General features: G+C 31.6%; 1 protein-coding gene across 1 annotated transcript in view; it reads left to right on the forward strand.

Moving 5' to 3' along the window:
• RBM26 (RNA binding motif protein 26) overlaps positions 1–16,176 on the forward strand; it is a 95,167-nt gene extending 78,991 nt beyond the window's left edge. The window contains exons 21-23 of the mRNA XM_011953837.1: positions 5,513–5,626; positions 7,264–9,157; positions 13,003–16,176. Of these exons, the coding sequence (XP_011809227.1) occupies positions 5,513–5,626; positions 7,264–7,353 (204 nt within the window). The 3' untranslated portion in view covers positions 7,354–9,157; positions 13,003–16,176. The remainder of the gene's footprint in view (positions 1–5,512; positions 5,627–7,263; positions 9,158–13,002) is intronic.
• The last annotated feature ends 2,917 nt before the right edge of the window (positions 16,177–19,093 follow it).

Below are 19,093 nucleotides of genomic sequence, written 5' to 3' on the forward strand. Positions count from 1 at the left end.
CGCCCGTCTTGGCCTCCCAAAGTGCTGGGATTACAGGCTTGAGCCACCGCGCCTGGCCAGGTTTTTTGATAAGTTTTAGATTCAGGGAGTACATGTGCACATTTGTTAATGAGTATATTGCATACTGGTAGAGTTTGGGGTTCTAGTATACCCATTACCCAAATAGTGAACGTTGTACCCATTAGGTAATTTTTCAACCCTCATCCGTCTCCCACCCTCCCTGCTTATAGTTTCTGTATATAGACAACATATATTGCTTATACATTTCCCCATAATAATTCATCTTTTTATTGCTATTTTAAATGATATGTTTTGTTCCATAATATTTTCTACTGGTTCTTCATATGTAGGAAGACTGTTCATCTTTTTTTATTAAATATGTAACTGCCATCTTATCAAACTATTTGATGATTTTAATTTTGCTCTCGGGTTTTTTGGGTTTTCATCCAATTTATCTTTGGTTAAAAATGATAGTTTTACCTTTCACATTTCTACACTTACTACTTTCTGTTATTTCATTGTTTACCTTTAGAAAAATGTTAAAAACAGTAATAATAGTGACTGACTTTTTTGTGGAATGAAAATGCTTCTAGTATTTTCAGTATTATGTGTGATGCTGGCTTTTTGTCTTAAGGTAGAATACAAATGACTCTGTTTCATTAAGAGCTGTTAAGATTTTTGATCAGAAATGGACTTTTTTTTTTTTTTTTTTGAGACAGGTTCTCATTCTGTCACCCAGGCTAGAGTCCAATGGTATGATCACAGCTCACTGCAGCCTTGATGTCCTGAGCTCAGGTGATCCTCCCACCTCAGTCTCCCAAGGGACTATAGGCACACGCCACCACGGTTGGCTAATTTTTGTATTTTTTGTAGAGATGGGGGTCTCACCATGTTGCCCAGGCTGGTCTTGAACTCCTGAGCTCAACCACTCTGCCTGTCCGAGCCTCACAAAGTGCTAGAATTACAGGTTTCTGTCACTACGCCCAGGCTAGAAATGGATTTTTATAATACCTTTTGATGTTTGTATAACAATGATTTTTTTTTTCTTTTTCACCTTATTTCATTGTACTGCTTCTAATCATTCTCTCCTAGTTTAAATCCCATAGTATTGTACTTTTAAAAATCACTAAACTCTCTTTTTCTTTCTCTTTTTCAAAACTTTTAAAAATTATTTTCAAAAGTAAGATTGGTTTGTAAATTTTGGGAGGGATATTTTTGTCAGGTATCTCTGTTGTCATTGGAAAGTTTCCATTTTTCTTTGCTTTCTGATATAAGTTGCATTGGAAATACGTTTTTTAAAATTTTAATAGAATTCATTTGTGAAACTATCAGCATCTAATGATTAAATGTATCTTTACAGGCTGTTTTGTAGAAATGATTGGTTTAGATTTATCTTTTCTGGCTTTAGTTTAGTACTTTGGTAGTTTTTTCAAAAGTTATCTTTTTAATCTAGATTATCAGCTACATTTGCATTGGGAAGCAAATTTTATCTTCATCCGATACTATTTCCCCCCTCTTTCATATTTTGTGGATTTGTACATGTAGCTCCACTTTCACCTTTTTTGACCACTACCTCCTTGCTCAAGTAGGCATCCTGTAGAGCACGTTTAAACATGGTGTTCCTTAACATTTTATAAATGGCTATACAGTTGATTTTTTTAAATATATTTTAATGAAATTTTAAAGTACATGCATAACTCTTGAAGCACTGCCATAGCATACTTTAGGAAATTATTTATATTATTTGTACTGTTAAAAAGCAGTACAAAGCAGATAATACAATACAATACAGTTCAGAAATAGGCCTAAGTTTATACAGTCATGTGCCACTTAAGAGGGATATGACCTGAAAAATGTGTTGTTAGACAATTTCATTGTGCACACATCACAGAGTGTATTTGCACAATCTAAAATGATGTAACCTACTACACACCTACACTATATGGTATAAGCCTGTTGGTCTTAGGCTACGAAACTGTGGCATTGTGTTAACTGTACTGAATACTGAGGCAGTTGTAACACAATGGTAAGTATTTGTGTAGGTAAACATATCTAAACATAGAAAAGATACAGTAAAAATAGCGTATAAAAGATAAAACATAGTATACCTGTATGGGGTACTTACCATGAATAGCGTTTGCAGGACTAGAAATTGCTCTGGGTGAGTTAGTGAGTGAATGTAAAGGCCTAGGACATTACTATCCTATTTTATAAACTTGTACTTTAGACCTTATAAACACTGCACACTTAGGCTATACTAAGTTTATAGAAACATTTTATCTTTCTTTAATAATAAATTAACCTTAGTTTGCTATAACCTTTACTTTTAAACTTCACAATTTTTAGACTTTTTGACTCTTGTAACACTACTTAGCATAAAACAGACACGCTGCACAGCTGTACAAAAATATTTTCTTTCTTTATATCCTTATTCAATAAGCTTTTGTCTATTTTTAACTTTTTTTTAATGTTTTACTTTTTAAACTTTTTAATTAAAAACTAAGACACAAGCACATACATTAGCCTGTGCCTAAACAGGGTCAGAATCATCAGTATCATTGTTTTGTACCTTTATGTCTTGTTCCACTGGAAAGTTTTGAGGGACAGTAACACAAACACAGCTGTCATAGGCAATGGCCTACGATAACAATTCCTTCTTCTGAAATACCTCCTGAGGAACCCGTCTGAGACTGTTTAAGTTTAAATTAACTTAAAAAAAATGAGTACACTGTAAAATAATGATAAAGAGTATAGTATAGTAAATACATAAACTGGTAACAACCATTTGCCGTCCATATTCAAGTATTATGCTGTACATAATTGTGCATGCCATACTTTTATATGACTGGACTGGCAGCACAATCAGTTTGTTTACACCAGTATCACCATGTGAACAAGATATTATGATAGTTACAAGGTCACTAAGCAATAGGAATTTTTCAGGTTTATTAAAATCTTAGGGGACCACTGTCGTGTATAGTCATTGTTGACCAAAACATTGTTCTGCGGTGCCTGACTTTATGAGGATTTTAATGGATCACATTAAAAATCTTTTTTAATTTAAAAGAGATGTTTTAAATTAAGGAATTAAACAAGTTATTATGCTGGGACAATTGACTAGTTATTTGGAAAAAAGACAGCATTATGTCTTTTTTAAATATCCAAATACATATAAATTCGATGAATTTTTTTTTCTTTTTTTAATACATAAAACATTTAATACATGCTACAAAATTCTTTTTTTTAAAATAGTGAAAACCTAGGGATTTTTTTTGAAAATAATCTTAACATTGAGAGGGCTTTTTAAGGTATGGCACGATATTCATAAAGGAAAACGTTGGTAAATTTCAGTACGTGAAAAATTTTAAACTTGTTCATGACAAAAACAAAAGAACAACAACAACGTTTTTCTGTCCAATAAAAGGTGCATCATAAAATCAAAGTCCAATTGGGGAAAATATTTTGCCCAAAATATCACCAAACTTCATTCAATTAGAAAAATGCAAGCAGCACAGATTGTGAAAAAAGTCAAGAAATATTTCGCTTCTAATAGAAAGTCACACAAGATGTACAAATACACAAGATTGTTCATATCCGTAGAAACTGCTTTAGTTACGCTAAATATATACTATATATGGCCATTCAAGAAAAGTGACAGATTTATTGGTATGGACATTGAGAGATATTTATAAAAAGAATTGGGTTAATAATTTAACCATGAAGTTATAAACTAGTATGTTTCCATATACATATCATACATACTGTATACAGAAGTTCTTTTAGTATGTGTATAGAAAAATATATGTAGGATTTAACTCCGAATTCCTGACAGAATAGTGGTTATCTTCTAGGGCTAGGGATAATCATGAAGTGTGCTTTTTTACATTATGTGGCCTGAAATTTTGAATCTTTGTAAAAAATAAAATGGGTGGGTTGCAGAAGGAATCGTTTAAACTTTAAAAATTTTATGTTGCACTTACCTGAAATATTGGTTTCTTGAACTTTTCTAATATAAAAACATAGTTTTATCAAAAAGAAAGTATAATTATGGAATATGTTTCTTATAACATCAGAAGTTCTTAGTTTTCCTGAGTAAATTTACATCTTCAGAAAGCAAAAACAAAATTTACACAGCCTGATTCTCAAGTTTGTAATGGAGCAATGTTAATAAAAACTTTGAAAATCATCTTGTAATTAAAGTTGAAACTTTAGTAAGTTTTAGGCTCATCTTATAGATTTGAGGAGCTTTTTGCTGAATATAGAGATTTGTAAAGTTAGATCATCAGAAATTTTTGTCAATAACTTATTTTTTAAAATGTCAGTAACTTTGCTTTTTAGGTGAATTTTTTTAGCTGAATGTAAGGGTGAGTTTTATGAGTAGGTATTTTGCATTAAACAGTTGGAATGCCTTATAGTAATATGAAACATTTTTATGTAATAGTGATAGCTTCAAAAAATTGCAACTTGTCCTGGAATTGAAATATATGTAAGTACTTTTTAAAAAAATTCTAGTTGTATGACATTGTGACAAAAATACTCCTGAGCAGCATTTTAATAGACATGAAATCTTTAAACTTTATCATAAATCTGTATGTGTAGATTTAAAATTTATACCTGGGGATTTTAATACCTCACAACTTATGTCAAATATCATTGAATATGTAATTGCTTCTACATTTCACATTATGCTGTACTTTGAGATTGTATTATAAATCTCATGTAAGTATAAGTTATTTGCAGTATGTTGCTAACACTGGATTTACCTTAGTTCATGTTACTCTAATTTGAATGCAGTTTCCAAACCAGCCACTTAGTATAACAAGTACTTAGACATGACTGTTTTGTAAGTTCATGTTTTATATTCAGTTATGAAAGCTTGGTAGGAAAAACTTTTTCAATAGAAAAGTTCAGAGGGTTTTTTTTTTTCCTTTCATGGAGACACTTATATTTCATATTAGTTTTACAATAAACATTTCATGGTAGTTGGTCATTTGATGTAATTTGAAAATAATGTACACATGCAAAATATTATTTATTAAAGATTAATAATTACTATATACCATTTGTAAATGAACAGTAATTAAAATGAAATAATATATATTTAGCATATTGATCCTAATTTAGACATTGATTCAGACACTAAAACTAGGATCTTGAAGTACCTTGGGATTGTCATCTTAAACGGCAATCGTCATTGTGTTATAAACATGTAGATATATTTCTTTTAGTCAAATATTGGCCAGTAGTGAAATAGCTCTATTTTATTATGAGGAATTATCCTTATTTTCTTTTTAAAAGGATTTGCAATTACTAGTCTGATTGTAGGAGTAAATAACCATAAAAAGTAAAATGTAAATTATAATAGTAAATTGAATAGTAAATAAAAAGCAAACGGGTAGATAGCCATCTTCAGTTGTCTTTAGCTATTTAAATTTTAATGTTAGGCACTATGAAATTTTCTTTCTTCAGAAATTTTTAATGTCTTATATTCCAATATTTTTAATCATTTTAGGCTGCAGTTCATGGAGCTCGTTTCAAAGGGCAAGATCTAAAACTGGCATGGAATAAACCAGTAACTAATATTTCAGCTGTTGAAACAGAAGAAGTTGAGCCTGATGAAGAAGAAGTATGTTATTTTTTTTTTCCACTTATTTTTACCCTTAATCGTTCATAGCTTTTATATAAAATGTGATTTTTGTGGCTGTGAATTTAACATAAAACTTTTATTCCTGACCCATAGTCCAGGCAGGGGGATATCAGATAAATGCAAACAACTTTAAATTTTCTGGATAATGAGAAGAACTGTGGATTGCTAATTCAAAAAGAATATATGAAAATCATATATATACTCCATTTTTATTTACCCTTAGAGACAATAATTATTATTAGCTTTTTATCCACAGGAAATCTTGTAATATCTTAAGTTTTAGGATAATCTATTCTCAGTTGCTTTATTAACATTTCAGCTTTCCTTTATTTTAATTCATATATCATTTTAGTCATTAGAATGAATGCCTGTTATATGGTAGATACTGTCATAGGCACAAAAATGAATAAGACACGGTCCCTATCTATCATCAAGGAGCTTATAATCTGAAAAGCGGGGTGGTGGCAGACACATAAGAAACTAGTTACAATAAAAGTCAGACTGATAACGCTGAATAAAGATTTGAACAACATGCTCTGGAAACTCAGAGGAAGGAGTGATTGTTTCCATCCCGGAAAATTTTAAAGGAGGTATTGACAGTGGAACTGGGCCCTAAGCAATAAAATAGCTTTCATAATCTAGAACTGGAGCTGGGAATATAATTGAGAGGTATTTTAGATGGAGGGATAAGCATCAGGAAAAATGGAAGTGTGCATTTTTCTTTGAGTAACAGCAATTAGTCTGATGGCTAAGAGGTATGGGCCAGTGAAGTGGTAGAGCCCTTTGAAAGCAAAAACTTAAAAGTAAGCAACTCTTATTTAATCACCAAATAAACTTTAGGAGAAAGTTTAACTTAAGAAATAAAGGTAAGGTGGGGAAACTAAATGATTCCATGTTTTACCTTCATAGTGGCACTTCATTTTGTTTGAAGAGCATTTCAAGGCTGTTATACATATCCATAGTCAAATGCAAGAATAAAAATGTATATTTTGAAACTCATATACATGATTTGTCATTTTATATTTTAGATTATACCTTTGTCCTTCCATGAGTTTGAATTGAATGGGGAGAAAAGCAGGAGAGCTCCTGGTATTAGGTATTTTGAAAAGTTTGAAATAGCAGTCTGAGAAGTGTTTATGAAGGGAATGGGGAAAAGAAAGGAATGCAATAATAGAAAATGTTTGTTGCATACAGCAGAAAATAAATATAAATATAAATCCTGGTAGAATTTTATACAAGTAATTGGTTGATTTTAGTATTCAAGGTTAGGAGGGTAAATGAGAGAAAACTTACTGTTTTCCTTTTTAAAAAAGTTTGACCAATATTTTAAAGTTACAGAAGATGGTGTAATTTGCTAAAGAGAGGCAGGAAAAAATGGCATGTACAAAGGCTTAATTTGATAATTTGTTTAGTGTGTTTCATGCAAACAATAGAATAGATCATATAGAGAAACCATTGAGTGGTTAAATGTCGCTTTTCTTTGTTTTGTGAATGTTCTAGCTATAAAAATGCCTTTTGTATTCAACTCTGTTGAGAGAGATCAGTATTTAAAAGTGTCACCTTTTTTTTCTTTTCTTTTTTTTTGGGTAAATTCCTAAATACATTTTAACCTAAAGTTTCAGGAAGAGTCTTTGGTGGATGACTCATTACTTCAAGATGATGATGAAGAAGAAGAGGACAATGAATCTCGTTCTTGGAGAAGATGATTTGACTGATCATTGATCTACATATGCTAGAACTCTACCTGTGTTTCATTAGTATTATCTAATGTACTTTTACATATTTGTAAAAACAATTTTTGGTAAAATGTGATGAAGATGGATTTCACAAATAGACAAAAAAGAAGAAAACTACCTTCTGATCTTGTATTTTGAAAGATTGATGTTTGCATTTTATTTCAGTAAACAATTGCTAAAGACATCACACTAGAAACATATGCAATGTTTTTATTACATACTTCTACTGGACATTACAGAATTCTTTGGGTTCTTTGTAATTTAATGAATAGGTCTGAAAACTTATGACCAATACTTGTTATAACTTAGAGGATTTTGTTTTATTCCAAATAAGGAATGAATTTGCATTTAAAATCTTAATGAATGTTTTCAAAACTGATGAATAGATAACATAGTACTCTAACTAAAGTCTCCAAGTTATGTATTATAATATTACATAGTAGTATGCTTAGGCTTTACTATGTATTAGCCTTTTGTTGGACTGTGTATGTATTTTACCATATGGGTTTTAATGATAATGGTGTATGACTGCTTTACATGAGTCCTTATGCATCCGGATGTTATAATAAAGTGGAATGGTCTCTTAAAAAAAAAAAAAAGAAAAGAAAAAAGCAATGACAAAAACAAAAAACAAAAAACAAAAAAAAACCAAGACAATGTTCCTTGATTTAAAAAAAGAAAAGAAAAGAAAAGAAAAAACAAAAGAAAAAACTTAAAATAGACCATTCCAGATGGTGATCTACCCTTCCCCCCAATTATCACAAAAGGAGCTATAATCACTAATTTATTCTTAATAATAATGGTTACTGGTACCCTTACAATAATGTACAATCCAATGTTTAAAAATTATACCAGTTGAGTTTGGTTTGATCCTATAAATTTTCAACAAATGTCTTAAAAAGCAGGCTGATTAGTTTGGAACCAGACTACAAGTAGAGCTAACATTTGGTGAATAAGAAAACATCACATTACATTTTGGATGTATGAAAGAAAACTTGACCATTTGAAGATAAATGAATAAAGAAATGTACTATAGATACTACTTTAGGAAAACACTGTTTGGTAAGTGTTCCAGTCTGATATTTTAAGTGTGTACTTCCTATACTTGTATAAAAATCTTTGACGTTTGCAACAATACTGTGATTTTTTTAAGTGGATTTCTTTTGCAAATGAACATGATCATTACAAGTTGATACAGCAGTTTCCAGGAAATGAATGCATTCTTTGTAGAATGGGGGTGGGAGATTACATATTTATATTTTAAAATTCATTTCGATTGCAAGTGTTTCTGCCTCTCTTGAGATGATAGTGATAATATTTAAAAAATCACATTTAAAAAATTACTTTCTTCCATATTGGGGTCCTCACAATCAAAAGCTGTTGTTCCACCACCACCATAGTCTTCTGCCAGTGGAGTAACTTAAGGATGCTGTTCTTTTTCTTCTTCCCCATACCCCACTAATTGGGGTTGAAGTTGTGTGTATTTTCTTGATGGTAACACTATTTCATAGAAATGCTTTGCCTTGCAATTCGTGTATACGTTTATATTTAAAATTTCAAAATCAGGTTTCAGTTGTCAAAATAGTGACTTTGCTCAAAAAGTCACTATTTTTACTTATATATTTAAATCAAAGATCTATTTTTATGTAGTTTCTTGTATGTTGACTATGTGCTATTCTGATTCATTAGGTAAGTTTGTTTTCTTTTCTTTTTAGTAGTCGTGAAAGGTGCCAAATTGGCAGAGGCTCACGTTTCTTCTCTTTACACCAAACAGGTATTATAAAGAAAGTAAATCTTTCAAAGGCCAGTTAAATCTCCATGCTGATTTTTGGCTTTATAATTTGATTAGTATGTTTTAGCCTGATATTTCAAAAATTTAAAAATTCCCTTATAATGTAACTGAAAATACATATTCTGTTTATTTCAGTCCATGAATAGCTAATCTGTTTTTCTAGCCTAAAATTTCCAAGTAACCTAGAACTTAAAATATTTTAAGCCATGTTGCTTTTAATGAATCAGAAGACAAATATGTTTCAGTGTGGTCCCAAAGAATGGAGATTAAATCTTACGAACATTAATTAGGTTTACAGTTATATCATCATAGTATTAATATGATCTTAATTATAAATATTACTTAGTATTAAGTTGCTACTGAATATTTTACTTGTTTATAAATACTAGTACTCTACATGTACTTTCATATGTTCTCATTTAAAACTTAGGAAGGAGTTATTAATTTCCATTTTACAGATAAGGAAACTTAGGCTAATAGAGATGGGATGATTTGCCCAGTCATAGCTAGTGGGTGAAAATAGATTTGAATTCAAATATTCTGATTTCAGTGCCAACTTTTTTTTTTTTTTTTTTTTTTAAACTCTGTGTTGTTGCTGCTTTCCTAATTATTGATGGAGTGGAACATGAGATTGTGTTTATAGTAAATATGGTAGTTCTTGCCTCAAAGGTACTGCACAAAATTAGTAGACATTCTACTTGGTCATTCGCCAGTTCATACTTATACCCTCCCTTTTAATACAGCACTTTGTTCATATCTCTGTTACAGTACTTACATTGTAATATAATTTATCTGGTTTATGTCTGTCTTCCCCACTAGATTACAAGCTCCTCTAGGAAGGTGGACCATGTCTTATTCATCATTTTATCTCTAGTGCTTATCACAAAGCCAGGCTTATAGTGGGCACTCAGATGTTTGTTGGATGAATTAATGAATGAATGAATGCATATTTAAATATCCAATCATAGAGTGACAAATACCTCCCTTGTTAATTCTTATCAATTTTCCAAAAATCTCTTGAAGATATCCTCAGTCACTGGGAGCATTTTACTAAGCAATTGATACAGTTCAGGTTTGTCACTGGTGGGGTAACAAGTACTGATGGAGGTATACACATATGTAGACTTTGTGGAGTTTCCACAACATTTAGTAAGGCATTAATATTTTGGGGTAATAAATGTCGTAGTCTGTTTCAGAGGTAAAATACACTTTTCGTTTCTGTCAGTGTGTATGATTAGAAATACTAAGAGTCACCAGTCTAGTCCATCCCACTAATTTTTATATCCAAAGGTGACCTAGTTTAGAATACTAGACAAGGTTTATAAGAGATTTAGCTTTTGGTCCCAGTTCTGCAACTTAACTCTGTGGCCTTAGGCAAGTCTCTTGCCTTATCCAGGGTTGTTTCCTTGTCTGTAAAGTAAAAAGAGTTGGACTAGATGATCTCTAAGGTCCCTTTTACATCTGTAGTTTCCCTGGTACTGTATTAGTGTTTGATACAAAACAATTTAATATAAGCCAGTTCTCCCTGTTGTCGTCGTTGTTTTCTATCATTTTATCATTGGAAGCAACTTGGATTTGGTTATGATAATTTATATGATGCCTCTTGGTACAATTTTGTGTATAGTGTTCCTACATGCTTGCATTTGCCACCGCAAATCACTTTCAGCCTATAAAATAGAGATGAACTTCTGTATTCACTGGCACTTCCTTTTCCCAATTGTAACTTTTCATTTTCTGTCTAAATTCAGAGTTTTAAAGTAGAAGTACTTGCTAGTAATGCAGATACAGTCAGTTCTCTCACCAGTATGGATTTAAATTCTCCTTTCCATCTCAGTTTATTCTTAAAAAACAAAACAAAACAAAACAATATGCTACCTAAAACTAGAAACACATTTTTTAATTCTGCAGCTCTCCTAACGGATTATTTTGCTTTAGTACAGACCTGGGCTGCAGACTGATTTGGGAGTTGGAAAAGGATTGAGGACAGCAATGTAGGTCACCTCTTCCTACAGGAAAAAATTGAGGAACATTGTGTCTTACTGGTTAAAAGATTGATTAGGATTATTTCAAGGGATGGTTGAGTTGTCGTTTTACATATTTCACCCAATATTTTGTGTCTCTACTTAAGCAGTGTTGTTTTAAATGTTACTGGATAATTGTAACATATCAAATTAAAATTTATATTTAACTGATACCCAAGCATTCGATGAAAACATGTTGCAGGAATGGGAGAATATTCCATAGCTTTTGTTTTACTGCGATTTGATTAAGTATGACAACTAATAGTTTAAAGACAGGACTTCACTGTTTTAGCTGATTTCCTGTAGAAAGTGTGGCTAAGTTTAATGGAAAGAAATGTCTTCTTACTAGAACTGATTTTGGGGGACTCTATCCACTCTTACTTGGAACACTAACCGTTGCCTATAAGGGTTCAAAAAGGAAGCAACAGTTGCTTATTTGGTATGTTGAAATATCACTGGCTATTTTAGAATATGAAGCAAACTTTATTAATGTTTTCTTTCTTTTCCCCCTTACAATGTAGACTAATGATAGAAAACTAGTTTTAGTTCTTCTAGAATTTATATCAATTTTGTAAGCTCCACCCAACACACACACACACAGACACACCCCACCCCACTTACAAAAGTCTATATTAGCCTTTTAAAACAAAAATTTCCTGCGTGAAATTCTGGCTTAGTTAACTTTTTGGTCTTTCTCTCGGGGCTTTTCTAGTTCTTATAAAATACTATAAATTACAAATGAAAATTTAATGCATAATTAAATTACTAGTGTACAATATTTGTAAGACAAGAAGAAAATTTCCTTTTCCCAGATCTCAGGAACTACCTTGTTCCTGTTAACTTCTTGAACTGGCTAGTTGCTCAAAGGTATGTATACAGGACTTTAGAGAAGAGCAGTTGTTAAATTTTTCCTTTCTGATCATTATATACCTATCAGATGACAACAGATAATCTTCCAAAGTTGCTACCTAAAAATCCTAGGAAAGAAACTGGTGAACATGACTGCCATTCCCAATAATTGCTAATGAAAAACATCAAACTTGCTTAGTAGAAAAACACCTAATTTGGTAATAACTTTCTTGCCGTTTATCCATATTATGTGCTTGTTAATGTAATTAAAAGCATTTTAAAATTCTACTTTTTTTTGTATCTACTTTTTATACTTGCTGCTTCCTAAATTCCTCCCTCACTGTTTATTTCATCCATCTACTCATTTTCCCATCATCCAAAGTTAAGCCTCTCCTTATATACCAGGCACTGTCTGCTTTCCATGTATTCCTTTTATTTTTACTGTGGGCCTTTGTGCTTAGTATACTTTTACTTCATATAATGTGATTAACAAATGAAGTGATTATCATATGGAGTTTAAGAAAATTAGATGTATCTTGCAATTACTTTGAAATCTTTGGGAAACCTTAAGAAAATTGTTTCTGTTTTCATTTTTATTTACAAAGTCTTGGAATTTGTTCATGATTTCTTAAAATTTCTTTGCCTACCCACATCTCTGTGAAAATTTTCCATATCAGTTACTAGTTTTTCTAATGAAAATTTTAGGCCATAGATATGTTGTATGCTGTGATCTTTTGCAGCCTAATGTTTGAAGGAAGCATGATGCAGAGAGGTTTTGTTAAAGTCATTTTAGCCCAAAGCTTTGTGTAATCTTCCTGCAACTTTGATTTTGATTTCTTTCTCAAATAGATTTTTTTAATGTTTAGAAAAGTTGGAGGTCAATTTATGATGTGATTCAAGTTTTAGATTTATTTGCTGTTTTCAAAGTTTTTTTTTAATAGTCTTCTCTTTTTCCAGCAGAGAGAGATCATCATTGCCTGAATTCCCTTAGCTTTGTGACTGCAAGAGCAAGACCAGTTCCTGTCTGGAGACGACTGTTACAATAATATCATCCTATTATTTTATGTTCCCTCTTTATCAATTTGAACAGATGTTTACATGTACTATAATTAGCATTTTATCTCTACAGTTCTCTAAGAGTACATCTGAGTTCAAAGTGTATCTGAATGTGTGCTCTGACCTTATTCTTAAATGTTTTCTCCCTGTACTTTATAGCCATTTATTTTTTAAACACCTTAAGAAGGAATGAAAAAGTTCTCTTGGATGACATATATTCAGTCTGAGCCAAATTGAGGATTGTGTCTAGGAGATGTGTAAAGCCATATACTACTGTGTTCATTAGCATGAACAATTTAAAATGAAAATGAATTAAAAAGTTAAACATGAGTTTGGTTTTAATTTTGGGGGGATCTTAAGATGTATTTCTGGGAGTAGGATAGCCACTTAAAATAATTTTGAATAGATGATAAAGTACTTTTTTATGTACTGTAATAGCTTGTGCATTTCTTCTGACTATACTTTCTGATGATGTTGCCAAGGTCATTTACCCAAATATTTTTTTAAAAATTCTTAACTCTTCAGAGCCAACAAAGAAAATAATTTTCTTCCAAGTGACAAATGATAATCTGTGGATTACAAGTCTTTTAAAACTTATTGTATGTCTTAACATAATTTTTTCACATTTTTTGGACTTTTCAATCAAGACATCAAAGATGACCTTTAAAGCAAGAGGAAATAGTGTCGTGTGCCTAAAATTGGTAAAGACTAGTTTTTACCCATTTTAAGAAGTGTATGTCCAAATTATTTATAAGCAGTATGGCTGAATATGGCTTAGAATTACTTATAAAGAATATGATTAAATCTCATCCTAAATATGTACCCACAATATCCTTTCTATAATGGGCACCATAAGAAACGTTTTCACTTAGTTTCTGAGTATTCCTTCATAGATTCTCAGGAGGCATTTAAAAAGTTGAAAGCTATACTTGGTAGTAGCTATATTAGAAAAGTCCAATTTACACTGATTTTTATTCACTCTCGTTTTTATTTTTATCCAGTCATACTACCTTTATCACTTTTTTTGTTGCAAAGCTGAATATTCTGCAAATTTTTTTCCCCTTGAGTATGCATTGCATTTGTCATGAAAAATGAATGTAATAAACACATCAGTCATAATGTAAATTATCTGTTTTGATCCACATTGATTGGACACAGCATGGTTAATTCTAGGCTTGGTTAAAGAAAATACATCAATTAGAAAGTCTTCTAATATTTTAAGGACCTGGTAGCTTACAAGGCGCTTTTTTTTTTTTTTTTTTAGATTGTTAAGACTTTTGGTTCACATTTACAAACTAGCCACAGGGTGTTCATAAATATTTTCCCAAAATAGTTGAGTATTTTTAATTTTGAACAAAGAATTTTCTGCTCTACTACAGTGGCTTACTGCTAGGGTAAAGACCATTGTCTGAAGACACTAGGTGTTAGTTAACAGTGTTGATTGCTTAATGGATATGGACCACATGCTACTACCTGCAGCTTTGTCATCCTGGTGTTTTTGGTTGGTTGGGTTTGGTTTTTCATTTTTTGCTTTTAAAATTAAAAACAAAACAAAATTGAAGATACCGTTGAGAATCAGAAGTCAAGATGACTCTCACGAAGATCACTGCGCTTTTTGAAAATTGCTGTGAGATCTAGTCAGTTACATATTTAAAATCCCCATATGTTGATTAATTAAAGATAAGGTTTTCATTATTTTCCTAAGTAGGATTCTCATGGAGCTATTGTAGATAACTGTACAGAATCACTTTTGTGTAATTGAACGAAGCAGTTTCCTCTGCATGATTGCATAATGAAAGCCTTTTATATATCTTTATATTTTTTCAATATACTTAGATTTTACACTATTAAGCTGCTCTAGTCATGCTGTATTTGTTTTTTTTAATAGAGTTTATAAATATGTATGCTCAAAATACAGATCAACTGAATATTTTTGGTCTTGTTTACAAGATAAATCATACTTTAAAATGATACAGGCCCCTCAAGTGTCTTAGGAAAAAGTCATTGGTGCTATAAAACCTTTCAATATCATTTTTGAACCCATTGTTCAGACTCTGCTAGGTTTTAACCTGATTGCTTGTGATTTATGATAATGTAGCAGCAGCATAATTATAAAAGTGGTCTCTGATGTGTGGATAAAGAACTCAGCCCATTAGAAACACATCGTAATTTAAGAATATGATGCAGAATGACCTTACACTTACTTGGGCCCAGCTTCCCAAAAAGAAAATTGTTTTGTTAAGAGGAAGGCAGTTAATTTGGCTAGAATTCAAAAACTCATTCAGCATGGCTGGTTTTCCCTTATTTCAAATGAAAAACTTTTTTAATACTAAAATGCATAATCCTGCTTTGCTTTAAATTCCCATATCCATCACTCTAGAGGAGGCATAGTGATTCTTAAATATTCACAGAACATTTGATGAGTTGTAAAGAGATGTATTATTGCATTGTAGGTTTTTGCATTGATGTGTCGAGTTTTTTGTTTTGTCCCCATGATTTCCTTCCAGCACCTTAATGAATGTTCACATGATAGAATGTTTTAAGTATCAGCAAAGCATTCATGGATGCCTGCTTTTCATTCTCAGAAGGTTAAACCTGTTTTGGGTGTGATGCTACTTCAGAACATATTGTCTGGCACAAGATTTCTTCTAATAAGTGGTTTATTTTAACGCAATGTCTGTGGACTGTTGAATTGAAAAACACCAAAGGAGTCTTCTTGTTTGGAGACTGGATTGTTCCAGTTTTAAATACCTGTGCCCATAAGTATCCCACTTCATGAATGTGTGTTGGCATGGGGAAAAAATTTCCCTGCTCTTTGAGTGGAGCGAAAGCAATTGGTTAAGCTGTAGCAGCTTTTTTGTTTATTTTTTTAAAGTGATAATACAACTTGAACTGAAAAAAGATAAAACTTGAACTAGAAAACTACTCTTGTATGCTTAGAATGTTTATAGTATTAAATGTTTATGTGGGGTTGTCAACATTTTTATTATTTATAGTTGAATTATGTTTTGTTAAATCCATATTTATTATTTTTATATTTTGAAAATTTTTAAAATAAAAGTCTTACTAAAAACAGTTAATGTTTTAAAATTGTCCTACATCTTGCATCAGTTATATTAATTTATACTGGAAAAAAAATTGCATTCATTAGGCATTACATTATTGAGAATTCTGAGAATGTTTATACAAAGAAATGACTTTACATTTCCTCTTCCCCTCTTTACCCTCCATTTTAAGTTGTATTAAGTCAATTTTGGCACCAATATGTCACTGGCTTAATGTCTCCTCCTTTCACACATACACAAATCCTCATGACCCTTCCCCCTAATTCCTGACTCCTTTACTGCTTGGAAGTTTTTCTCCTTATTCCGCTTGGCAGCCAAAAAATTCTCCTTATTGTAAGTGATAAGTGTAAAAATACTATTCTGATGTTAAAGAAGGAATGCCATAGTTCCTGAAGTGCAGTTAGACACAAAGTGCTTATAATGTCAATTTGCAAAGCTGTTCAAAGTTTTCCGAACTTCTGTAATTTCCACAGTTCATCTGGACCATTTTTCCCCCGATCTGATTTGGCCTGCTTTTCCATCATTCAGCATGTTCATTTCATATTTAATAGTTTATTGAATGAGGAATTATTTCGATTTTCATCGCGTATGTATTTTCTGTCATCTGTAACGTGGTAACGTGACACTGCTGCTGCAAGAAACTACATTCTCATCTGCAGATCACAAATTTGATAAAAGTCTAGTTAAAAGAGATCTAGTGAAGTAGAGGACTTTGGTTAATAATGGTACAATTATTTTAAAAAGTTACGTGTTTGTGTATATGCACACAAACACGTATGGCCAGCGCCCGTGGAGTAGTTGCAGATGAAGCATGTTGTCAGACTTCACTTACCTGAAAAGTATTTCTGCACAATGAATGAATTTGTCCTTTAATCCTTTTTTTAATCATGTAATATTGTGGAGAAGCTAAACATTTTTAAAAGTGTGGAGGTAATATGATAGTCTGTCATTTATCAATGATCTCCAGACATTTTAAAAATGGAATTAAATAATTTTTACTGCCTTGTAACCTTTTTTCCCTTATGATATTGATACTATTTTTAATGGTTCCTCCATTATTTGAAGATGAATCAATGTAATGAATCAATTATCATTTTGGGAACTTAACCTCTCCACTTTTTAGTATAAGCAATGCTGTGAACATCATGCCTTTGATTATTCATAATATATTCTCAACTTCATGGTCAATATATATAGTTTTTAAAACTCGTGATACATTTTGCATTTTCCTTTACAAAGCAGATACGTATAAATACCTAAGCAATAATTTCGCTTTGTTAACAGCATAAGTTATTTTTTCTGAAATGTGTTAGAACTTACTGAATTTATTCCATTTTCATAACAGAAACCAAATTATGCCTAATACAGTAGTTAAGCTCTGCTGTAGTAGTGACACTAGTATGGATATTTTACACAATATATAATTGCCAGGATTTTGTATACTATAGCAGATTTTTTTTTCTTGAAACTACAGATGTTTTATAAGTTGTCAAGAAACTTTTGATAGTCTCATCATGAGTATCTATTGAAAGATATGGGAGATAATCTTTATTTTTATTAAATAAGGTAAAATAAGTGCCAGAAGCAGGATTGGAAATTTCATTTCTCATACTATATTTACTGTGAGAATTCACAGAACCGCCAAATAAAAACTCAAAACAAAGACGTCCCCTTATTTTTAATCAACACTCCAAACGCCTTTTCCCAGAAAAGCAATTTGTGTTTTCCCCCATGAACTTCATACCGATAAAAATAAAGCAACAATTGGACTATCAAAAGAAAAGTAGATAATGATTTTCCTTTTTTTTTTTTATCATAAACAGAAAAGGCTTTTTTTTTTTTTTTCTTTTGAGGCAGGGTATTATTCTCTAGCCCAGGTTCAAGTGCAGTGGCTGATCTCGGCTTGCTGCAACCTTGACCTCCCTGGGCTTAGGCAGCCCTGTCTCGGTTTTCCAAGTAGCTGGGACTATAGGCACGCACAAGCACGCCTGTCTCATTTTTGTGTTTCTTGTGGAGACGGTTTGCCGTATTTCCCAGACTAGTCTGGAACTCCAGCTCACGTAATCTGCCTGCCTCAGCTTCCCAAAGTGCTGGGATTACAGGTGTAAGCAGCGGCGTCCTGTTCATTTTTGAAACCATAATTCACTTCATTGGAAAGAAAATTTCCTGCAAACCATGAATATTTTCGTTAGCTATTCATATACTGGTCGTGTTTTTATTCAAGTGGAAATGAGAACATTTTGTACACATATGACATTACTTTGAATATTCAAGGGTTTGCAATACTATTGACAGTTTTCTTAAATTCTCAGTCTTTGTTTCACTGTATAAATCTAAGATGTGTGTTACTGAAGCAATAGTACATTTTGTATTCGGAGCTCTGAATCATGAAACTGATTAGTATGCAGTGTATTTGGGGGATTTTGAATTTAGGACATAGGTTAATAAAAAGCCATTTCATACTTCTGATTTTTAAGAAGAAAAAGTACAAGTGACAACAAAGCCTTTGAAGTCTTTGACATTTTTTGACTTTTAGTGTTAAAATGGTTTTTATTTATCCCAGAGATATATAAACCAAATCTGTCTGGAAATACAGGTGAATATTCATAATGTCAAGGACATTTCAAACCAGTTTTTGAAAGTTATTATCTATGACTTCAGACTTGACAAATTTCCTGTATTTTCAAATTGGAAATGTTAAGAAATTTATATTATTTCTTAATATACTTAAACATATACTTAAACATATACTTAAAAATTATATGTTTATAATGTTGGAGTTAGAAATTGTCAAAGTAGTTAATATATAATGTTCCAATTTTACATTTTTTATCAACAGCAGAAATTAAGGAATGTTAGGAAGGAGACTGGCACTTAACAGTGGTTATGTCTGAGGTAATTTCAAAAAAATCAAAAAGGCAACTCTT

This window comes from Colobus angolensis, unplaced genomic scaffold (genome assembly GCF_000951035.1).
Source record: "Colobus angolensis palliatus isolate OR3802 unplaced genomic scaffold, Cang.pa_1.0 Scaffold374, whole genome shotgun sequence".
Lineage (NCBI taxonomy): Eukaryota > Metazoa > Chordata > Mammalia > Primates > Cercopithecidae > Colobus > Colobus angolensis.